At 44.1% G+C, this 20,842-nt stretch overlaps 1 protein-coding gene across 1 annotated transcript in view; it reads right to left on the minus strand.

Annotated features, from left to right (window-relative positions):
• Positions 1 to 11,073: 11,073 nt before the first annotated feature.
• The window catches only part of LOC143280681 (sterile alpha motif domain-containing protein 12-like), a 10,253-nt gene continuing 484 nt past the window's right edge, over positions 11,074 to 20,842 (minus strand). Inside the window, exons 2-6 of the mRNA XM_076585418.1 lie at positions 19,071 to 19,167; positions 16,793 to 16,994; positions 15,156 to 15,222; positions 12,181 to 12,257; positions 11,074 to 11,334 (exon numbers count right to left, since the gene is read on the minus strand). Of these exons, the coding sequence (XP_076441533.1) occupies positions 11,225 to 11,334; positions 12,181 to 12,257; positions 15,156 to 15,222; positions 16,793 to 16,994; positions 19,071 to 19,148 (534 nt within the window). The 5' untranslated portion in view covers positions 19,149 to 19,167 and the 3' untranslated portion in view covers positions 11,074 to 11,224. The remainder of the gene's footprint in view (positions 11,335 to 12,180; positions 12,258 to 15,155; positions 15,223 to 16,792; positions 16,995 to 19,070; positions 19,168 to 20,842) is intronic.

Below are 20,842 nucleotides of genomic sequence, written 5' to 3' on the forward strand. Positions count from 1 at the left end.
ACACTACATACATAACACTCACACCATGTCGTGTCATTCTTGAGATACAAGACACATAATTATTCACATCAACAACATAACTGCACACTACATACATAACACTCACACCATATAGTGTCATTCTTGAGATACAAGACACATAATTATTCATATCAACAACATAACTGCACACTACGTACATAACACTCACACCATGTACTGTCATTCTTGAGATACAAGACACATAATTATTCATATCAACAACATAACTGCACACTACATACATAACACTCACACCATGTAGTGTCATTCTTGAGATACAAGACACATAATTATTCACATCAACAACATAACTGCACACTACGTACATAACACTCACACCATATAGTGTCATTCTTGAGATACAAGACACATAATTATTCACATCAACAACATAACTGCACACTACGTACATAACACTCACACCATATAGTGTCATTCTTGAGATACAAGACATAATTATTCACATCAACAACATAACTGCACACTACGTACATAACACTCACACCATATAGTGTCATTCTTGAGATACAAGACATAATTATTCACATCAACAACATAACTGCACACTACGTACATAACACTCACACCATATAGTGTCATTCTTGAGATACAAGACATAATTATTCACATCAACAACATAACTGCACACTACGTACATAACACTCACACCATATAGTGTCATTCTTGAGATACAAGACATAATTATTCACATCAACAACATAACTGCACACTACGTACATAACACTCACACCATGTAGTGTCATTCTTGAGATACAAGACATAATTATTCACATCAACAACATAACTGCACACTACGTACATAACACTCACACCATATAGTGTCATTCTTGAGATACAAGACATAATTATTCACATCAACAACATAACTGCACACTACATACATAACACTCACACCATATAGTGTCATTTTTGAGATACAAGACACATAATTATTCATATCAACAACATAACTGCACACTACGTACATAACACTCACACCATGTAGTGTCATTCTTGAGATACAAGACACACGCCTTGCAACATCACCTACAGAACTCAAACTGTTACATGATGTGGTACACTTCTGAGGTTAGAAAGCATACAACTTGTACATGATGTTCAGAACTGTTGTTGTACACTTCTGCTGTAAGGTGGTGTACAACTTGTACATGATGTTCAGAACTGTTGTTGTACACTTCTGCTGTAAGGTGGTGTACAACTTGTACATCATGTTCAGAACTGTTGTTGTACACTTCTGCTGTAAGGTGGTGTACAACCTGTACATGATGTTCAGAACTGTTGTTGTACACTTCTGCTGTAAGGTGGTGTACAACTTGTACATCATGTTCAGAACTGTTGTTGTACACTTCTGCTGTAAGGTGGTGTACAACTTGTACATCACGTACAATGAAGTTGTATACTTCTGAAGTTATCAGGTATGAATTTCGTCTTTGGGATGATTATTAGTCTGATTTTCACTTCTCAGGCCTGATATATTTCCTAACCACAGCGGAAAACAAAGTTTGTATACATGTATGTACGCATGAATGAATACAAACGCACACACACACACACACACACACACACACACACACACACACACACACACACACACACACACACACACACACAATCTCAGACCTGACTTACTATCTGTTGTTGAACACATCTTTCATAACAACAAGTTTGCAAGCAGAAAAATGGAAACAAGATTTGCTGTTAATGAATGAATTAATGAACATACTTCCGATGTGATCCAAACTATTCCAGTTCCACATAACAAGCTGAACTAACTGACAGTGAAACAGATGACCACAATGCAAACAAAACATGTTCTTTGACCAAAAGCGTCAGAAAAGTTCATAACACTTTTTTTTTTCATTCACACCTGAATCATACAAATCATACAAATCTTCAAATCCACACATCCACAGTTAAACAGAACAAAACGTGACTGACCTAAACCTTAGGCAAAATCACTTTTCCAAGCAAATACAGTAATAGACTTTCTCGTCTTTTTTTTCATTTTTTTTTTTTCAAAAAATTGTCAGACATATTTTAATTAATGCATAATGTTACCAATCACAAAATATGTAGAGGAAGAGCTAATTCTCTTTTCAAATGTCCATGGCCTGTTTTACGTGAGATAATTGGTGTGAACAGAATAAAAGAAACCTTGACAAATCTCTCACACAATAGAGAGGCCTCTCCAAGTGGAGTGAAGGCCCAGAGGTAACGCGGCCACCTAGGAAGCCAGAGAACCTGAGCGTGCTGGTTCGAATCCCCTCACAGTCGCCAGTATTTTCTCCCCCTCCGCTACACCTTGAGTGGTAGTCTGGACACTAGTCATTCAATTCAGACGATAAACCGAGGTCCCATGTGCAACATGCACTTAGCACATGTAAAAGAACCCATGGCAACAAAATGGTTGTCCCTGGCAAAATTCTGTAGAAAATTTCACTTTGATAAGAAAACATATAAAATTGCAAGCGGGAAAAAATACAAAAAAAAAAAAAGGGTGGCACTCAAGTAGCCGCACACTCTCTCCCTTGGGACAGCAGCCCAAATTTCACAGAGAAATCTGTTGTGACAAAGAAAAGAGTAATACAATAAAAGTTCCAAGAGACGCTTGCCTGGCATTCCAAGCCAAAGAGAATGAAGAGGAAGGCCCAAAGACACACACACACACACACACACACACACACACACACACAGACCAGCGTCAGACTTCACCCTGTGCACTGTGTGGGAGGAGACTGTCACTCCTGTACTGACCTGGCCAGCCACACCCCACGCTGCATCAATTACAACCCAGACCACAGCTCCACAGCCTCCCAGGACTGACGGAATCCCATCTATCCAGTGACCTCCTCAATGCTAAAACTTTTGCTCCACATTTTTTCTTCTTCCCCCCTCCACTAATCAACAATGTTTACATCATGATCATACCCATCAAATAAACGTAAGCATGATTTCATTTCACCAACCTGCTAGCAAGGAAAGAAAGATGGAATTACACATGCCCCCTGTTCTAATCTACACACTGAAATAAAAGAGTTCCCATTCCACTGCCATGTCTGTAATCAGTCTCACCCAAAGCATGCAGCCACCACGTGGGACTTACACATCACCAACAGGTATTCTGACATCCACTGTGCTCGGCAAGACAGGTGCATGGAAGCAAGCAATGCAGAATGGAAGAAAGAAAGAAAGAAAGAAAGAAAGACAAACAGAAGGAAAGAAAGATAGAAACAAAAAAAACCCAGACTCTAAAAAAAAGAGAGAGAGAGAAAAAGACAACATCTGCATTATATATCTCACTCACACAAAAAAAAAGAGAGAGAGAAAAAGACAACATCTGCATTATATATCTCACTCACACAAAAAAAGAGAGAGAAAAAGACAACATCTGCATTATATATCTCACTCACACACAAAAAGAGAGAGAAAAAGACATCATCTGCATTATATATCTCACTCACAAAAAAAGAGAGAGAAAAAGACATCATCTGCATTATATATCTCACTCACACACAAAAAAGAGAGAGAAAAAGACATCATCTGCATTATATATCTCACTCACACACAAAAAAGAGAGAAAAAGACAACATCTGCATTATATATCTCACTCACACAAAAAAAAGAGAGAAAAAGACAACATCTGCATTATATATCTCACTCACACACAAAAAAAGAGACTCAGAGGACTTTCATTCAATAGCATAATGCAAAAACAATAGAAAATACTAAAAAACAAAACAAAAAAACTTAGCCGTATGCAGTGCACAGGAACAGGTGTCGAGGTGGCTGCCGGAAAAAGAGGGCGCTAGCTAGTGGTACAAAGGGGAGGTTACCTACTTCCGGGAGGTTATCGGCCGTAGCTACTTTCGTTTTCTCCGCATAGGCGGATAGTAGTTTGCACAGGACAGGAATGTCAGACCCCTGCCGGAGTCTGCACTAGTTGGGTCATGGTAAAGTATGTGTAATTAGAACAAACCTGCCCCAATCTTATCTATGTGACTGCCTCCCCCTTACCTCCCCCCCCCCCCACCCTCCCCTTTCTCCAAAGTTAGACTGGAAAATCAAACTGAGCCTCTAGTCATTGAGATGAGACCATAAAGTGATGTCCCGTGTGCGGCACGCACTTTGCGCACTGAAAAAGAACCCATGGCAACAAAAGTGTTGTCCTCTGGCAACATTCTGCACAAGAAATCCGCTGGGATGGGTACCCAACTATACATGCCTGCGCTCAAGGCCTGACCAGCACACTGGGTTTTGCTGCTGTCAGGCCTCTGCCTGGCAGAGATGGTGTAGCATGTATGGATTAGTCTGAGCACAGTGATACCTCCTTGAGAAAAATAAAACTGAAACTGTGAAACCTTCCTCTTCTTCTTCGCTCACGGCCTGTGAGTCCATGTTCACTCACATACAGAGGCAGTCATGCTCCGTTTCCTGGGGCCGGGGGGCGTGCATGCCTGGTATGTTATTCTCTCCGTAGCCCAACAAACGCTGGCAGAGATTAAGGGATGGTATGTTATTCTCTCCGTAACCCAACAAACGCTGGCAGAGATTAAGGGATGGTATGTTATTCTCTCCATAACCCAACAAACGCTGGCAGAGATTAAGGGATGGTATGCTATTCTCTCCATAACCCAACAAACGCTGGCAGGGATTAAGGGATGGTATGTTATTCTCTCCATAACCCAACAAACGCTGGCAGAGATTAAGGAATGGTATGCTATTCTCTCCATAACCCAACAAACGCTGGCAGAGATTAAGGGATGGTATGCTATTCTCTCCATAACCCAACAAACGCTGGCAGAGATTAAGGGATGGTATGCTATTCTCTCCATAACCCAACAAACGCTGGCAGAGATTAAGGGATGGTATGCTATTCTCTCCATAACCCAACAAACGCTGGCAGAGATTAAGGGATGGTATGCTATTCTCTCCATAACCCAACAAACGCTGGCAGGGATTAAGGGATGGTATGCTATTCTCTCCGTAACCCAACAAACGCTGGCAGAGATTAAGGGATGGTATGCTATTCTCTCCATAACCCAACAAACGCTGGCAGAGATTAAGGGATGGTATGCTATTCTCTCCATAACCCAACAAACGCTGGCAGAGATTAAGGGATGGTATGCTATTCTCTCCATAACCCAACAAACGCTGGCAGAGATTAAGGGATGGTATGCTATTCTCTCCATAACCCAACAAACGCTGGCAGAGATTAAGGGATGGTATGCTATTCTCTCCGTAACCCAACAAACGCTGGCAGAGATTAAGGGATGGTATGCTATTCTCTCCATAACCCAACAAACGCTGGCAGAGATTAAGGGATGGTATGTTAATCTCTCCATAACCCAACAAACGCTGGCAGGGATTAAGGGATGGTATGCTATTCTCTCCATAACCCAACAAACGCTGGGAGGGATGGTATGTTATTATCTCCGTAACCCAACAAACGCTGGCAGGGATTAAGGGATGGTATGTTATTCTCTCCGTAACCCAACAAACACTGGCAGAGATGGTATGTTATTCTCTCTGTAACCCAACAAACGCTGGCAGAGATTAAGGGATGGTAAGTTATTCTCTCCATAACCCAACAAACGCTGGCAGAGATTAAGGGATGGTATGTTATTCTCTCCGTAACCCAACAAACGCTGGCAGGGATGGTATGTTATTCTCTCCGTAACCCAACAAACACTGGCAGAGATTAAGGGATCTTTAACATTCATATCTGATCCACAAAAAGGAGGTTCAGGCACTAGCAGGTCCGCATCTCGGTTCACCTGGGAGATCAGGAAAATCTCCACCCTTCACCCACCAGGAACCTTGACAGGATTTGTACCCAGGAGCCCTCAGACTGAAAGTTCATTGCTTTAACCGCACTCAACTGCTGCGCCCATCAAGCATGGGAATGACTGGTGTGAAAATGCTTTGATTTGTCTCTGCACAAGAGTCAGTGCTATTTCAATACATTTGATCATTATCATCATTGTTAAATATATGAATCCAGATGATTCACAATATGCACACTGATCACGTCCCAGACAAACAGACCTACACTTAAGTCAGAAATAGCATCATATCTTAATATCTCTTAAGTCAGAAATAGCATCATATATCAATATTTCTCTCTATCAAAGACACACAGACCCTGTTACAACCAAAGTAAACTCTTTTTTTTTTTTAAACATCTACATCTAAACAACTGGCACAATCCACATAAACACCAATTACCTACATCAAATTATCTAAAATATTCAGAACAATACCTGAAATTTCAAAATCTTCACAGCAACTTATTTCCATAAGACACTTTTTTTTTCATAGGCCATACCTTTTTTGAACTGCATACTAACTTTTCCACCATATGAGAATCATTCAAAAGTGGGGTTTTTGTGATTTTTATTTTCTGCAGTTGTTATTTGGATGAGAAAAGCAGTGTGTGTGTGTGTGTGTGTGTGTGTGTGTGTGTGTGTGTGTGTGTGTGTGTGTGTGTGTGTGTGTGCATAAAGTGAAGGACCTATGTAAGTTGTCATTCCATTTTTTTCCAGATATCACAACCACTGAACAACAATGTGTTTCAAAACAAAAATATCCAAGATGCAACTGGAACAACTCCTACTGCAACAGCTATTCACTAGCAATACAAAGAAAGAGAAGAAGATGGGTTTTTTTCTTTTTAATGAATATCATTCTTAAACCATCTCAACTGACAAAGAGAAGACCAAGAAAAAGAAGAAGGAAAAGAAAATGTTTTGTCTGCTTTCTTTTGACAACAATGACAACAGTAATGATAGTATCAAGAGAAGAATCCAATAATTCTTAACCCGCCGCAACTGACAAGAGCAGCAACTCACTAGGACTGAAAGTGACGATGACGGTGACGACTGACAGCAATCACAGGCACACACAACACACACACACACACACACACACATAATATCTAACCGGCTTATCACAGACTCTGAAGCATAGATCATCTCTCTCTCTCTCTCTCTCTCTCACACACCTACACACAATGATAACGTTGTTTCCATCCATCCCCCACATTTCCCACCCCCAACCCCCCACTCACCCCCCAACCCACCACTCACCCCCCAACCCTCCACTCACCCCCCCCCCCACTCACCCCCCCAACCCTCCACTGACCCCCAACCAAAAAACTCTTCCTTCCATGCCATCAAGTAACGGACATCCATCTGACCTCAACATGCAATTCCACAGCCACACCCTTTTTTTTTTAGGGGGGGGGGAGGCGGGCGGGGGGGGGGGGGGTAGGATGTGGGGGGTTAGTGTGGCTTGGGGGTTCCTTTTCTTTTCAAAAATGAAGACAGCACATGTTGGAGTCCTCTTAACAGCATCAAGGTGTCAAAAGCATGTGGTCTGATCTATGTAAAGCTTCAAGATGTCTGTGTAAAAAAAAAACACATCATCATCAACAACAACAACAACAAAAAGACTTATTCATAATAATCTCTCACCATCGCCGCACGCACACACACTGACCAGTGAGCATACTCTCTGACCCGTTCATACAGAGAACCACATCCTTTTTTTTTTTTTTCTTTCTTTGTCACTGTTCCTGCCTTGTCGTACATAACAAGCACATGAACCCCTTGACCCTTCTGCAGCTACAATCACAACACATTGTAATCCTTCTCCCATTGTCAATACACTTTTTTTTTCTTTTTTTTTTTAAAGATAAAAAAGAAAAACACACATACATGAGCCAAAACAGTCCAACTGTTGAAGCAAGGTGTGAGAGTTCTTTACCCTGTCATGTCACTGCCTTCATAACATTTCATCCGTTCTGAGTGGCACTGACTGTGTGTCCTTGGTGACTCTAAACCCCTGACCACTGCTGGCCAGTACGCTCGTCACTGAGAGGCTGTCACCTGGGATAAGACACAGCTTACAGGTCAGGACGTCAGTGAAGGGCTGTCACCTCACTGAGATCAGACACAGCTTACAGGTCAGGACGTCAGTGAAGGGCTGTCACCTCACTGGGATAAGACAGAGCTTACAGGTCAGGACGTCAGTGAAGGGCTGTCACCTCACTGAGATCAGACACAGCTTACAGGTCAGGACGTCAGTGAAGGGCTGTCACCTCACTGAGATCAGACACAGCTTACAGGTCAGGATGTCAGTGAAGGGCTGTCACCTCACTGAGATCAGACACAGCTTACAGGTCAGGACGTCAGTGAAGGGCTGTCACCTCACTGAGATCAGACACAGCTTACAGGTCAGGACGTCAGTGAAGGGCTGTCACCTCACTGGGATAAGACACAGCTTACAGGTCAGGACGTCAGTGAAGGGCTGTCACCTCACTGAGATCAGACACAGCTTACAGGTCAGGATGTCAGTGAAGGGCTGTCACCTCACTGAGATCAGACACAGCTTACAGGTCAGGACGTCAGTGAAGGGCTGTCACCTCACTGAGATCAGACAGCTTACAGGTCAGGATGTCAGTGAAGGGATGTCACCTCACTGAGATAAGACAGCTTACAGGTCAGGACGTCAGTGAAGGGCTGTCACCTCACCTCACTGAGATCAGACACAGCTTACAGGTCAGGACGTCAGTGAAGGGCTGTCACCTCACTGAGATCAGACACAGCTTACAGGTCAGGATGTCAGTGAAGGGCTGTCACCTCACTGAGATCAGACACAGCTTACAGGTCAGGATGTCAGTGAAGGGCTGTCACCTCACTGAGATCAGACACAGCTTACAGGTCAGGATGTCAGTGAAGGGATGTCACCTCACTGAGATCAGACACAGCTTACAGGTCAGGACGTCAGTCACTATTTTTGTAGATATCTGGATTTCTTGTTCCTTCTTGGGACTGCATCACGTTTGTTCAGCACACCCAGTCACATGACTGGTCAGTAAAGACAAACAGCAGAAACAGCATTTCAGACCCCCGGCACACTGATCTCATTCCAGCAATCAAGTCAAGGGGTTATAAAGAGCTCCCTGATGGCAGTCACACCCAGTGTATAGCTTTGTGCCAACGACTGGCTGGAAGCCTGAGAGATGACTGAGATGTTCCGTTTGTCTTTAACGTTTCTCTATACATGCTATGTTTTAAATGACAACTTTTTTTTTCTTTTTTTTTTTGCTTCTATTCTTATACTCAAAACCATCGCAGTATAAGATTGAAATGTATTACTATTGTTTCTTATGTCTGTGACTAGCAGTACACTTTTTGTTACAAAAGAAAAAATGTCCTTGTTGAACAGAAGTTGTTCTCATGGACAATGAAGTATTTAACTCTTGAATCAAGCGATGAGAAGGAAGTATTTTTTGGGGGGTGGACAACAGAGTACTTGATTCTGGAACCTGGACTGCAGAGACAAGAAGGAAGTGGATCTTGTGTGGACAAGAGACGAGAAGGAGGAATCTATAATCTTCACTGCAGACCGACGAGAAGGAGGAATCTATAATCTTCACTGCAGACCGACGAGAAGGAGGAATCTATAATCTTCACTGCAGACCGACGAGAAGGAGGAATCTATAATCTTCACTGCAGACCGACGAGGAGGAGGAATCTATAATCTTCACTGCAGACCGACGAGAAGGAGGAATCTATAATCTTCACTGCAGACCGACGAGAAGGAGGAATCTATAATCTTCACTGCAGACCGACGAGAAGGAGGAATCTATAATCTTCACTGCAGACCGACGAGAAGGAATCTATAATCTTCACTGCAGACCGACGAGAAGGAAGAATCTATAATCTTCACTGCAGACCGACGAGGAGGAGGAATCTATAATCTTCACTGCAGACCGACGAGAAGGAGGAATCTATAATCTTCACTGCAGACCGACGAGGAAGAATCTATAATCTTCACTGCAGACCGACGAGAAGGAATCTATAATCTTCACTGCAGACCGACGAGAAGGAATCTATAGTCTTCACTGCAGACCGATGAGAAGGAGGAATCTATAATCTTCACTGCAGACCGACGAGAAGGAAGAATCTATAATCTTCACTGCAGACCGACGAGGAGGAATCTACAATCTTCACTGCAGACCGATGAGAAGGAGGAATCTATAATCTTCACTGCAGACCGACGAGAAGGAGGAATCTCTATCTTCACTGCAGAGCGACGAGAAGGAAGAATCTATAATCTTCACTGCAGACCGACGAGAAGGAGGAATCTATAATCTTCACTGCAGACCGACGACGAGGAGGAATCTATAATCTTCACTGCAGACCGACGAGGAGGAGGAATCTCTATCTTCACTGCAGACCGACGAGAAGGGGGAATCTATAATCTTCACTGCAGACCGACGAGAAGGAGGAATCTATAATCTTCACTGCAGACCGACGAGAAGGAGGAATCTATAATCTTCACTGCAGACCGATGAGAAGGAGGAATCTATAATCTTCACTGCAGACCGACGAGAAGGAGGAATCTCTATCTTCACTGCAGAGCGACGAGAAGGAAGAATCTATAATCTTCACTGCAGACCGACGAGAAGGAGGAATCTATAATCTTCACTGCAGACCGACGAGAAGGAAGAATCTATAATCTTCACTGCAGACCGACGAGAAGGAGGAATCTATAATCTTCACTGCAGACCGACGAGAAGGAGGAATCTATAATCTTCACTGCAGACCGACGAGAAGGAAGAATCTATAATCTTCACTGCAGACCGACGAGAAGGAGGAATCTATAATCTTCACTGCAGACCGACGAGAAGGAGGAATCTCTATCTTCACTGCAGACCGACGAGAAGGAGGAATCTATAATCTTCACTGCAGACCGACGAGAAGGAGGAATCTATAATCTTCACTGCAGACCGACGAGAAGGAGGAATCTATAATCTTCACTGCAGACCGACGAGGAGGAGGAATCTATAATCTTCACTGCAGACCGACGAGGAGGAGGAATCTATAATCTTCACTGCAGAGCGACGAGAAGGAATCTATAATCTTCACTGCAGACCGACGACGAGGAGGAATCTATAATCTTCACTGCAGACCGACGAGAAGAAGGAATCTATAATCTTCACTGCAGACCGACGAGAAGGAGGAATCTCTATCTTCACTGCAGACCGACGAGAAGGAGGAATCTATAATCTTCACTGCAGACCGACGAGAAGGAGGAATCTCTATCTTCACTGCAGACCGACGAGGAGGAAAATCTGGGATCCTGCCTGCAGAGACGAAGACCAAGAGGAGGAAGTTCAGCGGGTGGTGGCGCCACCTGTACCACTTTTGTCCGTTTTGTCCGATTTTTCACCTGCTGAAGCGGCGGCTGGTCTGGGGTCAGGGAGTTTGAGGTCAAAGCCGACTCCTGGGAGACACAGGGGTCAAAATTTCTGTTGTTGGTTTTTTAAGAGATGGGTTCTTTTTTCATTGTGAAGGTGTCTTCCTTTGTGTGTGTATGCTGTGTGTGTGTGTGTGTGTGTGTGTGTGTGTGTTTGTGTTGTGGCAAGGTATGTGTGTGTGTGTGTGTGTCTGTTGTGGCGAGGTGTGTGTGTGTGTGTGTGTGTGTGTGTGTATGTGTGTCTGCTGTGTGTGTCTGTTGTGGCGAGGTGTGTGTGTGTGTGTGTGTGTGTGTGTGTGTGTGTGTGTGTGTGTGTGTGTCTGCTGTGTGTGTCTGCTGTGGCGAGATATGTGTGTGTGTGTGTGTGTGTGTGTGTGTGTGTGTGTGTGTGTGTGAGCCTGTGTGCATGTGTGTGTGTGTGTGAGCTTGTGTGTGTGAGCTTGTGTGTGTGTGTGTGTGTGTGTGTGTGTGTGTGTGTGTGTGTGCATGTGTGTGTGTGTGTGTGTGTGATTTATACATTAAAGGATACCAATGCTTTTTATTTATCAGAACTGCAACAAACCTAGCTTCAATATGCATTCAGTGGATATCTTTGTGTGTGTGTGTGTGATTTATACATTAAAGGATACCAATGCTTTTTATTTATCAGAACTGTAACAAACCTAGCTTCAATATGCATTCAGTGGATATCTTTGTGTGTGTGTGTGTGTGTGTGATTTATACATTAAAGGATACCAATGCTTTTTATTTATCAGAACTGTAACAAACCTAGCTTCAATATGCATTCAGTGGATATCTTTGTTAGTCCACTTCTAGTCACTTTCTTTATTCTTATTTCTATTTCAAAGAAAAAAAAAGGTACGGTCATCTCACCTCTTTGATCCAGGTTTTTCAGGTCAGCCATTTCATGCTTCAGCCGAAGACGCAATATATGCTGCATCAGTTCATGCCTTGCATAAAAAAAAGAAACTCCAATTACTCATCAACAATTTCCTTTCATAAAAATGCATGTCCTTTGTGCTTACAGTAATTTTATGATTCTGAAACGCTCTTTGATACAGAAAACTGTTCTCAGCCGTAACACACAAATGTGTTATTGTTCTAAAATGAATGAACTGTTCCTCAGTAAGTTGATACAATCTTATTGGAACAATTCGAATTTCGGTGCACCTGGTGGGTAAAGGGTGGAGATTTTCCCATCTCCCAGGTCAACATATGTGCAGACCTGCTAGTGCCTGAACCCCCTTCGTGTGTATGCGCACGCAGAAGATCAAAAAAGCACGTTAAAGATCCTGTAATCCATGTCAGCGTTCGGTATGTTATGGAAACAAGAATATACCCAGCATGCACACCCCTGAAAACGGAGTATGGCTGCCTACATGGCGGGGTAAATAAATAAAAACGGTCATACACGTAAAATGTTACATGTCTGTCTGAGTGTGTATGCGTGTGCGTCTGACTGAATGACACAGGAAACGAATGATGAGCGCCCAGTGGCAGCCGTCAGTCGGCTCTACCCAGGTAGGCAGCCTGTGGTGCAAATGTCCCCGTGTATGTAAAGCGCTTAGAGCTTGGCCTCTGACCGAGGATAGGCGCTGTATAAGTATCCACATCAATCAATCAATCAATGAGCAGCATTAAAACAAAAAGTGAATTTCTCTTCAAAGATAAGAAAGATGACTTGATGTCTTCCAAACAAGAAGAGGAAGAGAAAACAACGGCGGAACTGGACTGATGGTATCACTGCAAACACCAAGAACAAGATGATGGCTTGACCACTTGAGATCACCATGCACACACACACACACAAACACACACACACACACACACACACACACACAAAGGAACACACACACACACACACACACAAAGGAACACACACACACACACACACACACAAAACAAACACACACACACACACAAATACACACACATGCCCACAAACAACCCCCCCCCAAACCCCCCCACCCACCCCCCTCCACACACACACACACACACTGCAGCACCAGCAGAAACCCAGACATTAACAATGATACATTCTGAAACCAATTCTTTTAGAATGCACAGTTGAAACAAGTTTTTAGAACTTGTGTAAGAGGTCGGGTCAAAGAGATGCTGCAGCCAATCACAAGACAAAACAATTCTGACCTGAATGATGACGCTGGGAAAGAAAAACAGCATTCATCAAATCCACGAAATCTCATCACAAGTCATCATTTGAAACAAAAACTTTGTATCTGAACATTGACGGTTCCCTGTGGACTGCCAGCACTGAGACGACTGTCTGACAAACCCATGAGTGGGGTGACTGTCTGGAGGCAACGCGTCCACATCGGAAGCGAGAGAATCTGAGCGCGCTGGTTCGAATCCCATAGCCCCCGGTATTTTCTCCCCCTCCACTAGACCTTGAGTGGTGGTCTGGACGCTTGTCATTCAGATGAGACGATAAACCGAGGTCCCGTGTGCAGCATGCACTTAGCGCACGTAAAAGAACCCACTGCAACAAAAGGCTGTCCCTGGCAAAACTCTGTAAGAAAAGTCCATTTCAAGACAATAGAAAAACAAATAAAAATGCAGACAGGAAAAAATACCAAAAAATGGGTAGTGCTCTCAGTGAAGTGATGCCTGGCAGAGCAGCCCGAATTTCACACAGCTGAAATCAAGGCAGCCACACTCCATTTTCAGGGGGTGCATACTGTGTATGTTGTTGTTTCCATAACCCACCCAGCACTGACACGTATCAACATTAACATGATTATTTGATCTTCTGCAAGCACATACACACACCAAGGGGGGGGGGGGTGATCAGGCACTGAGCAGGTCTGCACATCTGTTGACCTGGGAGATCAGATAAACTTCCCCACTCTACCCAGCAGGTGCCGCGACCAGGATTCGAACCAAGGACCCTCAGATTGAAAGTACAAGGCTATAACCGCTCGGCTGTTGTGCCCAAGCTTTGGGTGCAGTGAGAAACGGTTCTCCATCTGGAAGACCAGACTGACAGGTGTCCCCCCTGTCAAGTGTTTGTCGGAACAATCAGGAAATTTGGCAGGAACATTCTGAATTGGGTAGGAATACTCAGACTCCAAGTCACATCAGCAAATGGGCGCAGACGCTGTTTGACTGAGACGCCACGTTCTGTCTTGTTCGGGCAAACGATTAAGCTGATGGGTCCACTCTATGATGTTTCAATGTAAAAACGCATTCAATTCACTGAGTATCATCATGTGAGACCAAGGTTAGTAGTGGCTGCCCTGGCCTGACCATCCATAAGTCTACAGCGTCTGGGTAATGTTACCACCATGCTATGTAGTTGAAAATGAACTCGTCTGAACAATTCTGATGTTGGCGTAACATTGTAACAAACTGTGATCGAGCGTAACAAAATACGGTGAAATTGTAACAGACGGGCGCCATAGCCGAATGGTTAAAGCGTTGGACTTTCGATCTGAGGGTCCCGGGTTTGAATCACGGTGACGGCGCCTGGTGGGTAAAGGGTGGAGATTTTTACGATCTCCCAGGTCAACATATGTGCAGACCTGCCAGTGCCTGAACCCCCTTCGTGTGTATACACAGGCATAAGATCAAAAACGCACGTTAAAGATCCTGTAATCCATGTCAGCGTTCGGTGGGTTATGGAAACAAGAACATACCCAGCATGCACACCCCCGAAAGCGGAGTATGGCTGCCTACATGGCGGGGTAAAAATGGTCAGACACGTAAAAAACCCACTCGCGTATATACGAGTGAACATGGGAGTTGAAGCCCACGAACGCAGAAGAAGAAGAAGAAGAAATCTAACAGCATCTCTGGAAGACTGGCCTGAGGTGAAGTGGCAACACACATACCTGTCTTCCACGTTGGTGATCCCAATCTTCTCCAGTTTGATCTCGTTCATGCGTATCAAGGTGCGCCCTGCCACCAATCAACACTGTCTGACCTCCACAGCAATGTGTCACAGCACATGTGTCAGCACAAAAACACAGTGTATCATCCAGCATACTGTGTGTGTGTGTGTGTGTGTGTGTGTGTGTGTGTGTGACAGACACACAGAAAGAGAGAGAGAGAGAGAGAAAAGGAGTGTGTATGTGAGTGTGTGTGTGTATATGTGAGACACAGAGAGAGTGTGTGCGTGTGTGTGAGTGTGTGTTTGTGAGAGAGAGAGAGAGAGAGTGTGTGTGTGTGTGTGTGTGAAAGAGAGAGAGAGATAGTGTGTGTGTGTGTGTGTGTGTGTGTGTGTGTGTGAAAGAGAGAGAGAGAGAGAGAGTGTGTGTGTGTGTGTGTGTGTGAGCGAGTGTGTGTGAAATAGAGTGTGTGTGTGAGTGTGCATATATGTGTGTGTGTGTGTGTGTGTGTGTGTGTGTGTGTGTTAACTGATCTCTCCAGGGTTATTTCTGTTAACCTTTTCACAGTAACTTGTTTTTCTTTGACAGGTTTTAAGAACTGGTTGGACTGGCTGGAGTGGGTTGGACTGGTTAGGATGGGACTGGAATGGATTAAACTGATCTGGACTGGATGGGACTACACTGGACTGGATTGAATAGGATGGGACTCAACCAGATTGGATGGGGTGGGGTTGGGTTGCAATGGGTGGGACAGGGTGGGATGGGGTGGGGTTACCGGACAGGACTGAATGGACTAGATGGGACTGCACGGGTCTGGATTAGATCGGATGGGGCTGGATGAGATGCGGCTGGATGGGAGGGGGTTGGACAGTGCTGGACAGGATTGGATTGTGGATGGGGCTGGATGAGACGGCATCGGATGGGATTCAGTCGGACTGTATAGGACAGGACAGGACAGGACTGGATGAGACAGGATAGTATGGCACCGGATATTCTTGGCTGAGACTGGATGGGACTGGATATTCTTGGCTGAAACTGGATATTCTTGACTGGGACTGGATATTCTTGGCTGGGACTGGATATTCTTGGATGGGACTGGATATTCTTGGCTGAGACTGGATGGAACTGGATATTCTTGGATGGGACTGGATGGGACTGGATATTCTTGGCTGGGACTGGATATTCTTGGCTGGGACTGGATATTCTTGGATGGGACTGGATGGGACTGGATATTCTTGGATGGGACTGGATATTCTTGGCTGGGACTGGATATTCTTGGATGGGACTGGATGGGACTGGATATTCTTGGATGGGACTGGATAGGACTGAATGGGACTGGATGGGATTTGGTGGGACTGACCAGGATTGGATGGGATCGGATTGGACGGGACTGGATAGAATTGGATAGGACTGGACAGGATTGGATGGGACAGGAGTGGATTGGATGGGACAGGAGTGGATTGGATGGGACAGGAGTGGATTGGATGGGACAGGAGTGGATGGGATTGGACAGGAGTGGATTGGATGGGACAGGAGTGGATTGGATGGGACTGGAGTGGATGGGACAGGAGTGGATTGGATGGGACAGGAGTGGATGGGATTGGACAGTACAGGACTGGATAGGACTGGGCGTGACCCACCTCCTACATCGTGCTTTGTCAGCAGATCCCCGTACTGCTCGTAGCAGCGGCCCCCGTGTTTACGCCACCACTTGTTGACGTCAGCGGAGGTCCAGAAGTAGAGGGGTTTGGGTTTGCCCTTCAACACCTTGCGCGGTGCCCCGTCCGTGCCCGACGTTGACCCAGAGCTGCTCACGCTCTCCTTGCCCGGAGGGTGCAATGACTGCAGGAAACAAATGTATTTTACTTTTCTCCTCTCAACACACTTAGTACTGACAGTTAGCTCTCCTGACTTCCCCCACAAATGACCCATTTGTATGGGTAAGAAATAAAACAGCAACAAACACTGCATTCATTGGTCGCAGTGGAGAGTGGAAAGGTCGATTAAGATATTCTTAGCTCATAACATTATTATGGAAATTAGGTACCACTCCAAAAACTCAAAACTATCCAAGGCCCTGATTGGGGCCCTTTGTCCAGAGTGAGTTAAGCCACAACAGTGGCAGGACCAGGTGCTGGACTTGTGATCCAGTGTTCATCGGTGATGAGGGTTTGAGGGCCCCCGTTTTGACAGGGCTCTGAGATGTTGAGAAGGGCAGTTTACTCTGGTTCTCCTCACTGCACCCAGGTGTGCCTGTACAGCTGGACTTGGGTTGGGGGAGGTTAAAACGACGGAAGGAGAGGATCAGGCCCCGCCTTCCTGTGCCGAACCCAAGACACAGTGGGTATGAATCCACTTCCCCGATGGCCGTGAAAGGCTAATGGGACCTTTAATCTAACCTTGACCCCATTTTTTTACGCTGCACCTCCCACATTCATTTGTATGAGTGGACAGTGAAAGTCCAGTGCTGATACCACTTGGCTATCATCTATCACACCTGCCAATAGATGGTTATATAAGTTGTTTTTTTTTGGGGGGGTGGAAGCAAGATCAACAAAATATTATATACATAACACACATATATATATATATATGTATACATTCTTCTTCATTCAATTCACAGCTGACATATAGTGATATACAAAATAACAGAACATTCAGAGTACCAATTCAAAATGCTATAATATGCATGCTACATCACAGAGTACATATGCCATCATTTTTCAATGCCCAAACTTTTAAGCAGCAACACTCCATTTTCAGGACTGGTGCGGACTAGAAATTTTAGCATTTCAAAAATAGATTTATAACTGACAGTATACTTAGAAAAATATATCATACGCTGGGATCTTTCACACAACGTTCACATCCGTTGATCAAATTCATCTTGTGTCAGTAGACACACAAACTGTGTGTGACAAAGCAAACTCTGGCACCAACAGATCTACACATTCAGGCCAAGGAGACAGGAAAAATCTCCATCCTTCACCCAACACACCATGTGCCACCAATTATGAACCAAAAATGGAAATTCAAGACAGTAACCATGTGTCTAGCATAGCCATTTGAGAAAGATACTCCATGTGGAGGGGGGGGGGGGGAAGTATTTGTAGCAACTACAACAACACAATTACAACAACAAAAAATGGATACCTGTCTTCATCAGGGGACTTAATAAGTTAATAACTGAGAATCTGCAAATCACGATAACCAATTTGATGGTAGGCGAATCGGGAACAGGCAAGATGGGAACTGGTGAATCTGTAATAGGTGAATGGGGACGACACCCTTGAACTAAAATGCTGCAGAAGATGGGATATTGATAATAAAAAAGATTTTTTTTTTTTTTAAATCCCCACCACCCCTCACACCAGTTTACACTCATCTTGATAAAGTTGTGTATCATCAATTTCTCACCTGTGGAGACAACACCTCTGTTTTTCCTCCTCCCCCTCCATCTCCACTCCCTCCATCAAGCTGTGCATCATCAATTTCTCACCTGTGGAGACAACACCTCTGTTTTTCCTCCTCCTCCCCCTCCATCCCCACTCCCTCCATCAAGCTGTGCATCATCAATTTCTCACCTGTGGAGACAACGCCTCTGTTTTTCCTCCTCCTCCCCCTCCATCTGCACTCCCTCCATCAAGCTGTGCATCATCAATTTCTCACCTGTGGAGACAACACCTCTGTTTTTCCTCCTCCTCCCCCTCCATCCCCACTCCCTCCATCAAGCTGTGCATCATCAATTTCTCACCTGTGGAGACAACGCCTCTGTTTTTCCTCCCCCTCCATCCCCACTCCCTCCATCAAGCTGTGCATCATCAATTTCTCACCTGTGGAGACAACGCCTCTGTTTTTCCTCCTCCTCCCCCTCCATCTGCACTCCCTCCATCAAGCTGTGCATCATCAATTTCTCACCTGTGGAGACAACGCCTCTGTTTTTCCTCCTCCACCTCCATCTCCACTCCCTCCACCGTCTGCCACCTGTGTGGACATCACTGCTTCATCCGTGGGGCTGTACAATAGACAGCAATGGGCAGCCAGGTCAGCTTCATTTATCTTCTGCCTTTAATAATACCAATTCCTTGATATCATTGACAAGAAAAAATTCCATTCAATGAAAAAAAAAAATTGTACATATGTTGTAACTTGTATGTGTGAGTGTGTATTGTGTGTGTGTGAATAATTCATCAACTAATCAATTATCATTCCACATATGCTCGCTCTCTCTCTCTCTCTCTCTCTCTCTCTCTCTCTCTCTCTCTCTCTCTCTCCCTCAATGTCCTGTTTTGAGTGATCTCCGTGACAAATTTATCCCAAGAAATGTTATATATATATATATAGAGAGAGAGAGAGAGATGGATATAGATATATATACATATATAGATACAGATATGTTTATTTTGATTCAGTTTGCTGATGGTATCGATGGATGGCAGAGTAATAGGTAACTTGACATAATATCTATAAAGTATAATATAAACATATCTAAAAAGCTTTTCACTTAAAAGAGATATAGTAATAGTTTTGTAATAATTAACTACAATAGTTCTGGTGACATTAAAAAAAAAACATTGTTATCGCCCCTTGTTCATACAACTTATAAGGCTATGGCCTTAATGAATAAACCATCTCTCTCTCTCTGTCTCTCTCAGATCCAGATACCTCTTTATTTTGCATCCTTTAGATTGTAACGGGAAAGGGGGAGAGGTGAAAACAACCAAAGTGTGAGTTGGGAAGGAGAGATTAAGGCTGTGTTAGATAAGGGCCAGAATCAGGAAAGGGAAAAGGAGGCACATGCTCCATAACTGTCTGTCTGTCTGTCTGTCTGTCTGTCTGTCTGTCTCTCTCTCTCTCTCTCCAAACACTAAACATATCTGACATGTAATCATATGTATTGAAACAAGTGGTGAAGTACTGTCAATGTATCAACAAAACTTTCCCTCAATAAGGTTTTCTTTTTAAGTCATCACAACTAAATATTTTATTTTCAGTAACCCTAAAACAATCAATGGCATTACAAAAACATACTGACAAATGTTGTAGTTGCCATACTACTTCTTCTTCATCTTCGTTCATGGGCTGCAACTCCCACGTTCACTCGTATGTACACGAGTGGGCTTTTATGTGAATGACCATTTTTACCCCACCATGCAGGCAGCCATTCTCCATTTTGGGGGATGTGCATGTGGGGTATGTTCTTGTTTTCATAACCCGCCTAACGCTGACATGGATTACGGGATCTTTAATGTGCGTATCTGATCTTCTGCTTGCATATTGACACAGGTAGGGGGTTCAGGAACTAGCAGGTCTGCATATATGTTGACCTGGGAGGTTGGAAAAGTCTCCACCCTTTACCCACCAGGCACTGTTTCCCAGATTCGAACCTGTGTTCCTCAGATGGAAAGTCCAACGCTTTGACCACTGGGCTATTGCGCCCGTCGTAGTACTAGTAGTAATACTATTTGTTGTTCTACTAGTAGTAGGACAGATAGGTCACTAACTAAGCCATTTTCTTTCATGTCCCTTTATTTTATCTTTATTAACAACGAAGATGTTAAACATCAGGATCAGGATTACATTTCTGTGGTCAATTTTGGCACACCATCTCTCGGGGCTTGAGAGAGCGCATGCAACTAGACTATCGTTATGTATATGGGGAAAAAAAACTCATGTAAATGTGTGTGTGT

Source organism: Babylonia areolata, chromosome 3, assembly GCF_041734735.1.
Source record: "Babylonia areolata isolate BAREFJ2019XMU chromosome 3, ASM4173473v1, whole genome shotgun sequence".
Classification (NCBI taxonomy): domain Eukaryota; kingdom Metazoa; phylum Mollusca; class Gastropoda; order Neogastropoda; family Buccinidae; genus Babylonia; species Babylonia areolata.